Source organism: Anas platyrhynchos, chromosome 1 (assembly GCF_047663525.1).
Source record: "Anas platyrhynchos isolate ZD024472 breed Pekin duck chromosome 1, IASCAAS_PekinDuck_T2T, whole genome shotgun sequence".
In the NCBI taxonomy this organism is placed as follows: domain Eukaryota; kingdom Metazoa; phylum Chordata; class Aves; order Anseriformes; family Anatidae; genus Anas; species Anas platyrhynchos.
In genome coordinates, this window is record NC_092587.1 from 203514766 (window position 1) to 203531315 (window position 16550).

General features: G+C 43.1%; 1 protein-coding gene across 17 annotated transcripts in view; it reads left to right on the forward strand.

Moving 5' to 3' along the window:
* Window positions 1-16550, forward strand: part of TENM4 (teneurin transmembrane protein 4) — a 1639674-nt gene that overhangs the window by 1554510 nt on the left and 68614 nt on the right. For all 17 annotated transcript variants that reach the window (XM_072032862.1, XM_072032864.1, XM_072032863.1 and 14 more), the window contains 4 exons: window positions 1168-1287; window positions 6967-7228; window positions 13639-13906; window positions 16066-16209. In XM_072032862.1, the coding sequence (XP_071888963.1) occupies window positions 1168-1287; window positions 6967-7228; window positions 13639-13906; window positions 16066-16209 (794 nt within the window). The remainder of the gene's footprint in view (window positions 1-1167; window positions 1288-6966; window positions 7229-13638; window positions 13907-16065; window positions 16210-16550) is intronic.

Here is a 16550-nt window from a genome sequence, read left to right on the forward strand (position 1 = left end):
ACATTTCTCAGCTCAAGTGGGCAGATCGCGAGTGCAGCTGGGATGATTTACTCTTGCTGAGAACTGGTCCCACACCTGTAGAAACATTGGCTTTCAATATCTGCTCTCCACCAAGACAACAGTAAGGAAAATCACTCACCGGGTCATGTTAGCACACTGACACCACAATTTGCTGTTGTTGCTCAGAAAAATAGTTGGCCTCAGCCAGCAATTGGGCTCAGACACTCTCACGGACGTGTGATGCTTTGTCTTTACAGAAAGCACCTCAGGTAGCAGCATAGCAATGACTTAGAGGTCTGGAAACAGGCTTTGGAATGAGAACCCAGAAAATCTGTCTTTGGCTTTACTGAAGATTTTCTGCCTGACCTTGGACAACTGAAAACCACTCTGCTTTATTTGCTTTCTCTTTAAAATACCTATCATGCAGTATTAATCAATGTTTGTAAAGATCCTTGAGATCCCCAGATAAAAGCACATTACAGGGCATAGAGTAATTGGAATACACGTAGTCTATAAAATAGTGCAAGCTACCAAACTTGGAAAAAGACAGGCAGGAAAAGCCCGTCTTGTTAACTTGCTCCATTCCTCAAACATTTTGTAGGGAAGCTATCTGAACCTAGCAAATTATCTGTCATGTTCTTCCCAAGTGGTAACTTAAGGGTCTTTGTGAAATCTGGATGAAATAAGCCATCAAGCCCAGTGTGATAATAAGCCCAGCCCTCTTACCTCTGAGGGCTTCTGTGCTGTAAATATGTCTGTGCAGTACTTAAAATGCTTCTGTGCTCTTTGAGTTTAAAATGTGGTTTGCCCTTCGTTAGGGCAGTATTGTCAAGGTACTGTGAAACTTAGCTGGTTACAGCAAATTCCCATGTCATGTTGTGAACCCTACAGAAGCTCATAGTTTGTGGAGTATCTGCTGCAGCACTTGTGTTTTTCAAGAATGGGTTAAAGGTAAGCCTTAATTCTGGTGTCGAATGTTCTTACACACCTCGTGAGAAAATCTTCAAGAGCAGCATGCCACCATCAGGCCAGACTGCATGGCCCCATGCTTTCCAAGACAAAAGGGCTGCCTAATTAAAAGGAGCTCCAAGCCCCAAAAATAGAGGAAAATCCTCCCTTTGCCAAAAGACTTACCATTTCTTACCGTTTCTCTCCTTCTTCATCCAGACATGCATGTGTGATTCGAGGCCAGGTGATGACAGCGGATGGGACCCCTCTGGTTGGAGTCAACATCAGCTTTGTCAACAATCCTCTTTTTGGGTACACGATCAGCAGACAGGACGGCAGGTAGGATATCTTTGCAGGATTTACAGTGTTCAAGCAGTGAGTGCAGTGTTAATGCTATCAACACTAAGGAAGAACTGCCAAGGGCACATTTATTGTTTATGCATTTTGAAGATGTTGATGCCTTATTGCTGGTGTTGGTTGTTATTTTTATTATTTATTCACTTTGTAATATAAACTAGAATCATTAGCCAACAATTAGGCAATGAACTGCGCATGCGTGCAGTTTCCTTCAGTTCTATTCTTGTTAACTCATGTTGAAATGATTAGGAAGAAGTCATTAAAATTACAGTTGTTTTAGAGGCAAGTGCTTAAAATCTGAACAATCACTCTCAACCAAAACAAAACCATTGCAAATTGGGAAAGCCTTTCATCTTATCTTTTGTCTGTCAGCGCTAATTGGCTCCCTTTCTTTTAAGAACAAAAATGAAATATTAGGGGTTCCAGCTGCACATGCCCTGTGTATTGACTACTAACCACTAGCACTTGGGAGAGGATTTATGGATTTTAGCACCTCTCCAATTCACCACTTTCATTAAAGGTTTGACTTGGCCAGAGGAGCTGATAGAATTATAATGAAAGAGAGGAACGTGTGCTAGCAACGTGTGATTAATGCTGCCTTGTTCATGCTCGGGGGGTTTTGCACCTACTCTAACAGTGATGGTGACTAGGAGGCTTAGTGATGCTGCATCTATTGTAGGATATGACAATAAAGAGGCATCCCTGGAAAACTCATGGTCTCCTTCAGAAAAGGATGCCTTTGCAGTTCCTATAGCTTAGGCATTACAGCAAAAAGGAAAAAGCCTTGCACATTTATGCTATGAGTGTCTATCAGACTCACTGAACACACTTTGCATGAACATACTTTGCTTTCAAACTGTACACTCAGCATCAAATTGCTGCGTATAGACCAGCACAAAATCTGCATATGTTAGAACATATATATCCGTGAAACTCTTGGACAATAATGCCTGCTATAACCTTTTTGCTGTCTGCTTGTTTCCTTGCCCTACATAATACACAATTACTATGTGCAAGTACTCTGAGGAAGGGAACATCTCTTTGCTTTGCAGTTGCACTGTACTTAAAACAGAGGGACCTTGCCTTTAGCCACACTTCTAGCCAACAAACATAACAGGCCAAGAGGTGAGCAGTGCTATCCCTGCACCTTTCAATATTTGAGTTACTATTTCTTTCCACTTCAGCTATAAGGCTACTTCTGCTGGCGGATCAAGCCAGGGCTTTTCCTTTCACACCACGTCCTCCCCAGCCTCCAGCTCAGCCAGAAAGCGATGCAGCTGCAGCATCAGTATGCTCCACCAACCCTCAGTGAACTGCTGGTTCCTTGGGGCCCGCTGCCAGCCTCCAGAAGTTAAATTGGTTTCAAGGAGCTCAGTGCTGCTGTTTGCTGACTCAGCCCCTGACAGACGCTCAGGTCCAAGTGATACAAATGACAGAGATCAGCTGCCTCAGACGAGGGAATCTGAGAGCATGTGGGACTCATCCTGAAGCTGGGATTTCTGGTGGCAGCTGCTGGTGTTCGAACCCCAGGCAGCGCAGTGTCAGCTCTTCTGATCTCAATTTCTTCACCTTCCCCTCAAATCTTTCTACATCTATGGAAATCTCGTGCAGGTCTGGTGCACGACGTTCAACAAATTGTCCAGTTGCAGTACTGAGGCTCTTGAATCACAAAAATACTCCCCAAATTGTCTAAGGCATACATGCAGGTATTTTCTGAAATGGAAGGGCAGTGCATCGCTGTACTCTGGAGGTAATAAATAGGCAGGTGAAAGCCCTTTCTTAAAGAGCACCAGAATCCAGTGGCTTCCTCTTTGGCAACGCCTTCTAAAAATTAGCTTGAAATCTTCAAGAGCGTTCAAACTAAAATTATCAGGGCAGAAAATGGCATTAGAAATCCCTTAATTCTAATCCTAGTCTTGTTGCCAATTTAGCAGGTATCATTAGATGCATCTCTGAACCTTTGTTAGACCAGCCAACCATCCTGTGAAGGGGAGGTAACATTTACTCACCTCCCTTACTGGTTCTAGCAGCATTTATTGAATACTATTTGTAAAGCACTTTGGAAGTCACATAAAGAATTACGCTGTTGCTGTTTCTATTACGTACTTTGATGGTTTTCAGAATTAGACCATTTAGGAAGAAACATCTCTCTTCTCATCAGCTTTTCCACAGCGCAGTTTTCGTGTGATTGAGTCACCATGGTTTTAGAAGTTGATGCTCTTTAGCAAAAAGTAGCTTCTCCTGAACTACAGTAACAGGCTGTATGCATCTCCATTCCGTGGCACTGCACAGTCATGCGGGGTCATCCAGTCCATCTCTGTTGTCGTTCAGGTTGGAAGAAAAATGGGAGCACGCATGCAAGCAGTTACCGTGTTCCAGAGGTTATGAGATAACTGCTTAAAACTCACTGCCTTTATTATTTGGCATATTCACTATAGGAATATCTATTCTTGAAAACGTGCGCTGAGTTCCCTTAAATTGATTTAGCAAATCAGTTTACTGATAGCAGGGCAATAACTGTGTTTTTAAAGTAAGGGAGTTTAAAGACAGAATTGCATCAGCTTAACTTGATTGGCTCCTAAGCTGATTTTGTTGCTTTAGTAATTTTTTTTTCTGGCATGACCAAGTTTCAAAATGAGTACTGTAAGTGAAATTTCAGTTTTAAAATTACAGTGAAGTGAATTTTTCACCCCAGTGAATGGTTCAGCATATCCCAGGTCTCTGCAGGTAGGTTCCACTCCCATTACAGCAGCCAGATACAGTCTCCAGTGGTGAAATCCTGGTCCTATTTAAGTCACGTTACTTAGTCTGTTCACAAAATCATCCCTGCTCCTCCCAGAAAACCTCTTTGAGAACATAAAGGCTTACACGTGATTCTTGCCTAATTATTGGGACACAGACTCTGTTCAGGTAACAAGGCATGAAGATGAAATGCCAGCTCTGAAACCACTCTGTTGTGTGATTTCTCTTTAAAGCAAGTTAATAGATGGAACAAAGTCTTTGTAATGGATTATAAACCACAGTTTTTAAATAAAGCTTTAAATTTGATCAGTCTGGTGGTTTATAAAGGCCATAAGACATCACGTGGTTGTGGGGGCATTGTTAATAAACAGACAGGGAAGTCTCCAGATATTTCCAGTCTCATCTCCCCACTGTCACATTCAGCAACGTGGGCATCAGCTCTCTCAGAAATACATTGGCCTTTCAGAGCAAAGAGATGAGAAAGGGTTACACTTTTCTGTGCTTATTTTTTTTTCTTTTGAGCCTGCATTGTGGATAAATAGAGAATTTCAGCCTTTGGCCTGTCTCTCCAGAGTCTTTTAAGAAAAACAGAACAATATGACGGTACAACAAGTCTGATTTTTTTAGAGTGATAAAAAAGACATCAGAGAACAGCAGCAAAACCAGAAATAAAATTATCTCATTCTTTCAATCCCAAGATGGTTTTGTTCCTGTTAAATTTAATTTCACTAAGGGAAGCTGGGAGGAGGGTATCTTCAGTTTAGGTTTTTCTGTTTGGTTTTGCTTTTAGTTTTTTTGTGTTCAGTTCAGCGAGGTAACTTCCAATCTGCACCCTGTGTCTCTGGGAAGAACAGCTCATGTGGAGCAAGCAGCGCCTGCTGCAAAAGATTGCACTTCTGTGCTTTTCCAGCTGCTGGAGCCTGACATGGAGGTGGTGCTTTCCCTTCTGTGCCCTGTTTTGCAGATGCAGGAGAGGCAAGGCTGGTTCCCCAGACAGGTTACCATCCCTGACCAAGGCTCGTGGAAGCCAAGAACCGCTCACAAAGGAGCAAAACAGAGGTGTTTCCAAATAAAACCTCTTTCCCACTTGCCTAAAAATGTGTTGGGCATCATTTGTAATGTTTGTTTCTTTCCTCCCATTGCCCCTTTTAGTGCCCAGATTCATGCAAAGAGAGCTTCGCCCTCCTAGCTGCAGGGCTTGCCAAATGCTAATTGACTGTTAAAAATATCCTCATCAAAGTACAAATGCTGCGAGCCTTTGCTGGCAAGGACCTGCAAGTTGCTCGTCAGGCTCTTGCTAGCCAAGCTCCATAGGTCTGGGAAGTCGATGTCCCCAGCTGAGTGGTAGAATAAACACGTCATTAGGTTTTTAAAATGCTTTCCTCTCCCTCCCATGGACTCCATTTAACATTCTTTCCTGAATAACTCTCTTGTCATAATTATATTTACTAAATGGCACCTCAGTCTATTGTCCATAAATAATAATAATAATAATCTCTTTAGTGATTGCTTGCCAAAGATTTTTAGAAGTAATTTGTACCTTTTGTTTCCCCTCTGGGGATTTTGCAGCAGATCTGAAAGCCTCAGAATTAATTACAAAATAATTTTAGATACCTTTTTTCATCATCTTTCTTACCTTGTAATTACAAGGGGCATCGAGGCTGGCTCTGGGCTGTCAGCATGCTTTCAGATCCTGCTCCTCATGCACAGAGAAGTACTTGGGCACACAGCTCTAAAGCACGTGAGCAGCAGTGCTAAAGCCAGGGAGCCTCTCACACAACAGCAAGTTTGTCATACACCGTACAGCTGTCATACACCAGCTCCAAGCATCTCAAGTGAGAAGTGGGGAAGAGAAAACTTTCTGTGCCTGAAACATGGGTTTGGCATTGCAACAGAACAGATACAGAAGAAAATAAATAAATAAATAAATAAAGCACAAACAAAAACAGGAGGTCTTCAATTTGTGCCAAAATCTCTTCCTTTCTCAGTTGTGCCTCTTGTTTGCATCTATACGTAATAGATATATCCTGTGGTGCTTCGTTAAATATAGCACGAAGGTAAAACAAGCGAACGGCACTCTCTATCCCAACATCTTTACATCAAGAGGAAGAATATTTTCCTTCTTGAGATAGCGTCCTTTCAGACAGCTCTGGAGGGCTGTCTGTTAACCCAACATGATATTCTATATTCTCTAACACTAATACAGACAGAAAAGCCACTTGGCTGATGGTAGCCTAGGACGAAGTTGCAGATTTTAGTTGGACCATGGGCAGTGACTTACCTGCCCTGCTCTAAATGATTAAGAGTTAAAAAAATAAGATAAGTGTATAAGTGCTGAGTGCTGGGCACAGAGACTGCCTTTCTGGTCCTCATTTCTTCCCCATGCCTAGTACAGTAGGTTTGGTCTGCAACTGGGCTCCACATGTTCCCGACTTGCATTAGGTATTAGTCAGGTTAGCAGTGAATGCCAAGACAATTTATATGCTGGCATGTCAGAGAAACCACTTTCCAAATAGTTTATTTCAGCATGTGAATTGATCCAATCTGTGACTCCGGTGGGATGAAAAATACTTTAAGAAAAAAGAAAATGAGCATGTATGGTCAAATAACACTAGAAAAGCAATAGCAAAGACAAACATTTTTCTCAAAAAAAAAAAAGAAAAAAAAAAAAGGATGGGAATATTTTAATGTACAAGTACATAACAGGCAAATAAAGTGTTTGTACTCCTGCCTATTCCACTTGCTCTTGCCCCACAACAGCTTCTTTGAGCTGTAGGTTTTATATTTGTAAAATGTGAGTGATGGTATTCGTGTGGCCTATGAGGACTTGTGATTACTTCTCTGCTACAAACATATTTCCTTGCTACAAACACACGGGGTGTTGCTTGCACTAACCTTGTTTTCCACCTCTTAAAACAGCTTCGATCTTGTTACCATCGGCGGGATCTCCATTATCCTGCACTTCGAGCGGGCTCCCTTCATCACGCAGGAGCACACGCTGTGGCTGCCCTGGGATCGCTTCTTCGTCATGGAAACCATCGTCATGAGGCACGAGGAGAATGAGATCCCCAGCTGTGATCTCAGTAACTTTGCTCGGCCCAACCCCGTGGTCTCACCATCCCCGCTGACAGCTTTTGCGAGTTCCTGCTCAGAGAAAGGCCCTATCGTTCCTGAAATCCAGGTATGAACCCTATGAGCCCAGAAGAAGATAACCCAGTTCCTTTCTATCCTTCTTTTACCTGTTTTGACCAAATTGAACAATATTATGCTTCTGTGTCTTTCCCTCCCCCCCTGCTTCGCTAAAAAGAAGCACTCCCAGTTTGTCTCCCCACTTTTCAGATGTTTGCCAGGAGCACACACTCACGAGCACACACGTAGCCAGAAGGTTTGTTTCTCCTTATCCCTGAGAGATGGAGACAAAGCACTTGCGGCTGGCAGTGCAAACCTACGTTGGCTTTGCTTCTTTGCCTTCACCTTGGAAGGCAAAATTCACCCAGGAATTCAACTGGGACCCCGTGCAACCTGCAGCAACCTTCTGGCAGCCCTTTGGCAGTCAATACTCTAAAGCACAGTGCAAGGCTTAGGAGCTTCTCATACTCATGCTTTTCTTCTGCTCAGGAGCAGCTTTCATCCGCTGGGCATTACAGACTTCAGTGGGAGGTACTGGGTGTGAAATTCCTTGGGTTTTGAAGACACAGCCCTCAGTCTGCAAAGCTGCTGGGGCGTGCAGTGAGCCAGGGAAAGGCCTGGCAAATGGCCAGCATGTGGAGCACCTGGGTTTTATTGCATTTCATGACACATGGGACGGCTGAGCAGAGTGGGAGGGTGGCTTTTTATTCCTCATCCCCATTTTCCTGGTGTTTAAGGACATATGGGTCACATAAAGTAGTTGTAACAACCTGCCGTGGGTTCAAAGTATCTTGCTGAGTGGAAACTGAATGATGCAAACAACTCAGTTCCCCATCCTCTGTAAAAATACTCACTGCTACACGTGGATGTGGCAAAATTCAAGCTTTCCTTTCCTGGGCATGTTATTCCCTGGGTTTTAGATGCCAGCATTCAGAGAGTCCTGGGTATTGCTTTTAGTGACAAATAATAACCTGCCAAGGTAGAAATAATAACAAGTGTAGCGACAAATTGTGTGCTTCCTGCTTGACTCCATTGGGGTTTTGGTAGCGTTAATGAGGAGAGAAGTCACTTCATATCTTCTAATTGTGGAACACCAGGTACTGAACCAGGTACTGAACAAATGAGTCTAGTGGTCTCTTTACGTTTCCCTCTGGGCCATATCCTGTGAACTTTTCCCACACTAATTTCCAATTAGAGGCCCTGGGTTTGTCCCAGCTTAATTACTAAATAAGTCTCATATCTTGTAATGTCCATCAGATTGCAAATTCTCGGTTCTATTTTCACGTCTCTTTTTCTTATTCCAACAAACACCATGAAAGGCGACGTTCAGTGCTGAAAGAAGCAAATATCTGATACAGTGATACTATAATCATAATCTCACTCAACCTCACTCATTATTTGGTAGGGTACTTGTTAGATTTTGTTAATTATATCTATCGAACTAAAACATTCTATAATTTCTCTTCAATAACAGTGTGTCTGTCTATTGACTGTGAAAGCGGCCAGGGATGTAGATCATAAGCAGTGGTTCGATACGATTTCCTGACTATAGATGGGTAGTGCCATTTGAAATGCCCTGCAAATATTGTGCTTGGTCTCCAACTGGCAATTCAGAATAATTCTCCTATCAATGTCTTGCATTACATCTGCCAAACCGTTGTGAATGTCATGGATAACATGGACATCCCAAATGGCACTGGACACCTGTAGTTATGGAATGTAATTAAGTGGGATTCATTTTGAGATTAAGGTATCTAAATCAGGTGTTCACCTACAGTCGTCTGGAGGTGTGCTGGATGTTCGAGCTCCCATTAAACCTGACAGAAACCTAATCAATACTGTCAGCAGAGCCTACAGATCAATTAAACTGACCATCTTGAAGGTATCAGATTGCCACTGACAGTATTGGTTAGATCTCTGCTGACTATAATCGATGCTTAGATGCCTAGCTCATATACACACACTTATATGTCAACAGTTGGATTTAGTTGCTGGATTTAGATGCTTAAACTGGAATGGAATCCCACTCAAATTAATACGGCAAGACCCACCTTCTGAAGAACCTCCTTCTTCCTTTTGCCAACGGAGAGACCTGGAAGAGTATCTTTGAGGAGGCTCCTAACTTTTAGGTTCCTAAATTTGAGTAATTCCCCCATACAAAATGATGATGAACAGTAGTTTTCCAAATGATTGAACCCATACCTATAAAACTGTATTCTTCCTCAAATACTGACAGATGAAGGTTAAAGAGTTTGTGATGCAGGAGTCATGGAAGAGAATCTGCAATTGTAGCAGAGTCCTGACCGTTCTCAGTTCATAAATGGACTACTTTTAATTCCTGCACTGGGTATACATACAATATAAAATAACCTAGCTGTCAGCCTCTGCAGCTGCATTTTATAACACACAGTCCACGTCAGAGAAATGTTAAATATAATAGTAAAGAATATAGCTGGGAGGAGTTGACAGGCAGATAGCAGGGCTGGGAAAGGGATTTTGACAAGCTAACGGAGTGGGCAGATAGGAACCTCATGATATTCAACAAACACGTGCAGTGTCCTCTACATGGATGCATTCAAAACACGAAGTAATACATTTAAAGTGTTTGATTCAGGTGCTTAAACATGGATTTAGTGCCATTTAAGATGTCTTGAAGAGCCCCTTCAGACCTCCACCTGTAGCTTTAGGAAAGTGGAGATCCCAAGAAGTTCCATGTCAGATCAATCCATCCCCATGCAGAGGTTTTGGATACCACAGGACATCTCAAAGGCACTAGATGTCTGTGCTAAGGTCCCCAAATCAGGCCCTAAATGCCTTTCTTTCTCAAAATTCCCCCTGAGCATTAAAAAAAAAAAGACTGATAGTTTCTTGCCGTGTATACTGGCAGAGTGAAGAGTAGCTGTAAGAAAAACATGTAACCCTGCAAACAGAAACAATATTTCCTACGCTGTCTCATGCAAAGAGTGGAAGAATTTGCTGCTAGCGCAAACATAGATCAACACCCAGGTTTGAAGGGAGCAAGGCAGTGAAAATTACTAAGTGGTGAAAATCCCTCATAAGTCTGAAGCTCCAGCTCTTCTGCCTGACCTGGTGGCTTGACCACTTTTGCTTAGGTTGTGATAAACTCCAAGAGCCCTAATCTTGGACACATCATATGAATTTGTCTGGGCAAAGCAGCAATTATCAAAGGGAAATAAGCACATCATTACTTTTTGTGCATTCAGGGTATTTTGAAGCTTATTTTTCCCCCTTGTCCCACCAGCGTCCTATTAGATTATCCTTCTCCCACCCTACTTTGTTGCTAGCTTAGTTCTGCTTACAAACTACAAATGCATTTCGGATAATCTGAATTACCATTTGAACCAGATCTTCAAGGAAGCACCCTTAAACACAATCCCTTGTGCTGCTCAGTGCCTTAGTACGGCTGTACTGACCCTTCCTCTGAAATGGTAGACAGCAGAGACAGATCATGACAGAGAGAAATAATTATTTCTGACAGGGATTTGAACCAGACATGGCAAATAGTACCTCAGTGACAATTATTTCTGTCTGGCTTTTTCCTAAAGGGGTTACATATGAAGACAGATTTGATACAAGGGACCACCTTTACTGCAGCTTGGCTCAGCTGGTCTCTGGTTGAGCCTGGTCCCAGCCCAGCTTGTTGCTGAGCTCTGAAAATATATTTTAAAATTCCTGGGTTTTCCCAGTTCTGTCATTTTTCAGCTTCCTAAGCGCTGAGATATGTAAATTAAAAAGGCTGCATTAGAGAAAGTAAATATTTATGAGCACAGTGGAACAGCACTTTAACTTCTGGATGTGTCCGTTTGTCAAGTGCTGCAAGCCCAGAGGTTGTAAGTTATCACTTGAAAAAGTGTTAGGCCTTGGATAATAGCTTAGAAGAGGTCTTTTCAGGGGGCAGATTACAACATTTGTCGTTATTTATAACTCTAACTAGAAAACCTGTAAGAGATGAGCAAGTTGTCACATCAGGGAATTTTGCTGCTTCCACACAGAAGGAATTGAGTGTGGGAGGCGCAGAAGTGGCTTGGAGAGCCCCAGGACAGCTGTGATCCCTTCCTGATGGGAGGATCTCTTGACCCACCTGCCTTCCAGCCTCCATGCCCTTAGCATTATGAAAGCTGATTATTGCTGGGGAAGTATTTTCATAGCTCATTTTGGGTCCAGCACATGAAAGTAGTGCAGAAGTGGTGCAGGAGAGAACAGAGCTAGTTATGACCTCCTGACACATCCCATTATCAGACCAAGTTTTCAGGCTTGCTGCTAAGCTTCTACCTTCATCTTTCAAACTTTCCCAAAGGTTGCCAGCTTGTGCTGAAAGTGACTATGTTGGGTGCTTACCTAGGGATGAAATTTTCTGAAAAGTAACAGCTAATTTATTTTCCCAAAAGAACTGAGAAAGAAATGTCCTTTATCACCATTTTGCACAGGAGAATCAGCATGGTGTAGGGGATGTACGCTGCATTGCCTTCCAGAAAATGTCCCTGAATTTCTCCAACGAAAAATAAATAATAATAATGCTAAGATCTGATTATACTTTAGCAGGTAAATCACCTGCTAAAAAAAAACATCCCATCTTTACTGAGTCTCCTCTATTCTCAAAGCAGAACGGGGTCAGACAAAACTTTCCCTGCTGTCCTTCAGTCTTCTGTGAAATTCTGTACTGGAGTGGAGACCTGTGAGGTGAACGTCCCAGTCAGTCAGCAATATCCCCACTGCGTGGCTGGAGGAGAAAACGAAGCAACTCACCTGGAATACAAATGAATTTGGAAAAGGAGGGGAAGGGAGAGAGCAAGGCAGAGGAAAGATGTCAATGGTGGTAGGTCAGGCCAAGAGCTTCATCACGTAGGTAAGATGGGAGGGAGTTTTAAGCAAGCACCAGGATAAGCAGGAGCAAATGTGAGGGCAGAAGATAAGGGTCAAGACACAAGGGGAAAAGAGGCTAGAGCTAGAAAGGGCAAAGAGGGACAGAGGTGAGGTAGGAGAGGACAAGTTACAGGGAAGGAGAGAGAGGTCAAGGGGAAGAACTGTTATGGGTGAGTCAGAGAGGTTGGGAGCATGATTAGTGGCATGGGAGAATGGCAGGTTATGGGCAAGAATGGAAACATCCTTGAGGATACAAGAGACATACCAAGGGCTTGATATTTTATTGGAAGAAAAAGCCAAGAGGCAAAGATTAGCAACTACAGAAACCTACCAAGATAGCAGAAGAAATGGAAGCTTTACTGTTGGGCTGGAGTCATCTCAGACACCAAGCTCCTTTCGCCATGAGTCCAGGGATTCCTTTTAGCAACGAGTCTCATTGTAAACACGGGCTTAAACAAGATACTTACTGATAAACTCTTGAATCGGTGTTAGAATCCTAGAATCATTAAGATTGGAAGAGACGTTCAAAATCATCTGGTCCAACCATCACCCTCCTACCAATATAACCCAATAAACCATGTTTTCATCCATCTGTAGGCTGAGCTCGATATATTCCAGTTACTCTCTCACATAAAGAGCAGCTCTACCACCTCACCTTCCTGGCCTGTCTTTCCCCAAAGGCACGTAGCCATCCATGAGAGCATTCCAGTCATGCGAGCTGTCCCACCATGTCTCCAGAACTGCAATCTGATTGCAGCCCTGTGACCACACACAGATCTCTAATTCTTCTTGTTTATTCTCCATGCTGTGTGTCTCGCTGTATGGGCAATTCAGAGAGGTAATCGAGCATGTAGGTTTCGCAGGAGGGGTGAAAAAGGATGTTCCATGTGATCCATATGCACTGCCACAAGAGGCACCCCAACTTGAGCCATGTTTTGCTGACTACCCTCTCTCTGTAACTCTCACCTTCTCAAATCTTTCATGGTTTAAAGCCCTCTTTACGGGCTTGGCCAACCTGTTGGCAAAGACACGTGCCACTTAGTGAGATGGATCCCCTCTCTACCCATCCCAATGTTGTCTTTAAACAGGGTCCCATGGTCATAGGAACCAAAAGCCTGTTGCCAACACCAGTGGCGCAGCCAGTTATTAGCTTGGAAAATCTGTCTCCTCCTCCTCCCATTCTCCCTCCTCCCTGGAAGGATTGAGAAAAAAATGTCTGAGCTCCCAAATCCTTTATCATCATCCCCAGAGCTCTAAAATCCTGTCTGATAGTTTCCAATTTGACCTTAGTGTCATTAGTGCTTACATGGAATAGCCACAGAGAGTAATAGTCCAATGCATGGAGAACCCTTGGCACTTTACACTCCAATGTAACAGAGATGAAGAGGAGGCATTCCTGGCTTCCAGAAATAACTCTATAAATTATAAATCTGATTTCATAATTGATGCCTACTAGGTGTGCTTTTTTAGACGTGTCTACCAGAGCATGTATAAAGGTGTGTTTGATTAATTGCAGCTTCACTGCCGTTTCCTGTCTGCTCGGAGCTGATTTAACACTCCTGGATTGCTTTTCCACAGGCTCTACAGGAGGAGATTAACGTTTCCGGTAGTAAAATAAAAGTGAGTTACCTGAGCAGTCGCACAGCTGGCTACAAATCAGTCCTGAGGATCAGCATGACCCACCCCACCATCCCCTTCAACCTCATGAAAGTCCACCTCATGGTGGCCGTCGAGGGGCGCCTCTTCAGAAAGTGGTTTGCAGCTGCTCCAGACCTGTCCTATTATTTCATCTGGGATAAGACAGACGTCTACAGCCAGAAGGTGTATGGGCTTTCGGAAGCTTTTGGTAAGTGACCCCAGGGCCTGCATCTCTTTTTAGAAGCAGCCAAGTGGCAACGCACAAACGTTGTCGGAGACTGTTATGGTCCAACTGCTAACACATAAAATGGTCCCTGCTGGTTCACTGCTGTTTCCTTGGAGAGGATTGGGCCCAGCTGTTCAGACAGCACGCGTTTTCCCAGCAGATGAATGCTTATCTGTTCTCTGGCTCTTGGCCCAGCACACGTCCTGAGCTGCTACCATCATACCCATGCAGAAGGAATGAACTGGGACTAGAGGCATTTGGCTACCTCTCACCTACAGCTGAAAGCTGTCAGCACTTCTTTGAAATAAATCCCTAGAACTGAGTCTTAATCTCTTCCTCTCCTTCTGTCTGACCTTCAGGATTACCCTGATCTCCTAGTTTCCCATTTATTACCTTTTTAAGAATGTCATCCCAAGCTGGGATGCTCTAGGCATCGTGCTCTTCTCCTTTGTACCTTATGCAGCACTTGCATCTGCAAAAGGCTGTCAGAAGTTGCAGGGCAGAGGATGAAAGGGCTCTGCATACTCTACATGCCACATCCACAGCACCAAGCAGTATGGCCCATGCCTTCCATTCTGCAGAGACAGAACCTGAAGTCCTCACAGCAGCAGGAATCTGTGCTGTGGTTATAATACCCATACAGATACACACTTCCTTCCAGTTCCTGCTGCCATCCCAGACCTCACCTAGTGAGCACTGTGCAATGATGGTGGAAGGAAGAGGGTATTTTGAGTGTATAGTAAATAAGGTGATGCTGCTCTGCAGCTTTTCCTTCCTGGCTGATGAACAACCACGGGAAATTTATGTATAGGTCTTCAGCAGGGTGTAGACTGGACCTTTCAGGATGCCGAGTCAATGATATTAGCAGCATGGGAGAGAACCCAAACTAACAAATAGAGCTCTTGTTGATAGAAGGATTGTTCCCTGGTGCCTTATAGCCCCACAGAAGATAAGTCTTTTCAGAGGAGATGTTTTCTAAGAGGGAGAAGAGGTGTCTTCCTTGTACTCAGCTGCCTTGAGTAGGCTGGGTGATACAACCTGCTGAACCTTACACAGTCTGGAGCGCAGAATAAGCAGCTTGTCTTCATATCACATACTGAAATATTATGTTTACATGCTCTTCAAGATGCTAGATGAGCAGGTGATGCATCACTCCATGATGCAGCTCTGAAGCCCCAGGGTACACAAGCAAGTCTGAGGACATCAGCATTCAGGCTTCCACCAGCAGCGTGGAAAATATCAAGTCTATATTTCCTGAACTACAGCTTCCCCTGAGACTGTGTGAACCTGAAAAGGGTGATATTTGATGGGGGATCTTGAGTTCACTTAGTGCTCAGCACTTTTCAGGATACCAGACTTCTTTTTCTGGCAAAAAAAAAAAAAAAGAGCTATATAATTGCTTTTCATTTGTTCAGAACTTACATTTCTGCTCTGCTCCAGCTGTTAGTACTGAAAAGATCTGGTAGGGCAGAAGAAAAGCAGACCAATGAAACTGGGTCTTGCGCTTCTGAGAAAATAATTATTCTGTCAAAATCGTGATTCTCCTTTTTGACATCATTTTACTCCTAAGTAATTCTGGTACATTCAGCAGAGTTACTCCTGAAAGACTCTGATTAGACATCATGGCAAGTCAAACCGCATTTTTCTGTGTATCTTTTTGACATTAACAATGTCCACAAGTGAACCTGGTCTAAGACTGCTGTCTCTGAGGGATTCACTGTCCCTTGCTTCATGTGTGTAAGTCTTTACTTTCCAAGCAAGGCCATGATTTTAAGCAAATTCCTAACATGCAGTCTTACCTCAAAGATAGCAGACAGGAGCAAAATGCTTCCATTTAGGAGCCCAGCATTATTTTACACTCTAGAATAGCCATTGTTTTAAGATATGTCTTTAAAACAGTGCCTTTTAAATATTTAGCACATTTGCCCAACATCTACAACTGTGTTGACCTTTTTAAATGCAGGGTGGCCTTTAAAGTGGGAAATATTAAGACTCCACATTATGATGATGACATTTTAAATGAAATAGGCAGTTGCATGTAGACTTGTTCTTGCCCCCGCTCAGCTGAAATTCTGCGTGTGCTGATTGTGCATTTCCAGATTACTAACCTATGGAGCCTTTTGTTTCTCTCTTGCTCACAGTTTCAGTGGGTTATGAGTATGAATCCTGTCCTGACTTGATCCTGTGGGAGAAGAGGACGGCTGTGCTTCAAGGCTATGAAATTGATGCTTCCAAACTTGGAGGATGGTCCCTGGACAAGCACCATGCCCTCAACATACAAAGTGGTAGGTTGACTGTAGCACATAGCAGGAGAATAATGCTGTGTTGCAAGGCCCAGTTGCTTGTCATCATTAAGAATTCAAGAAAAGGAAAGGAAAGAAACCTGACCAACACAAGTACTCTATCACATATGCTACCAACAAATTATTTATAGTAATGTATGTTTAGAAGTAATTTTGTGTGTGTAAACCCAAGAGGAGCTGACCATGGTGAAGCAAATGAATTTCCACAAAGCATATAGGCATCTCTAACTTTGTATTGTCTTAAAAGAAGGTGATTAACAAGGAATTTATTCAAAAAATAAATTCAGTGTATTCAGATTAGACCTACCATTGGCTGTAAATCC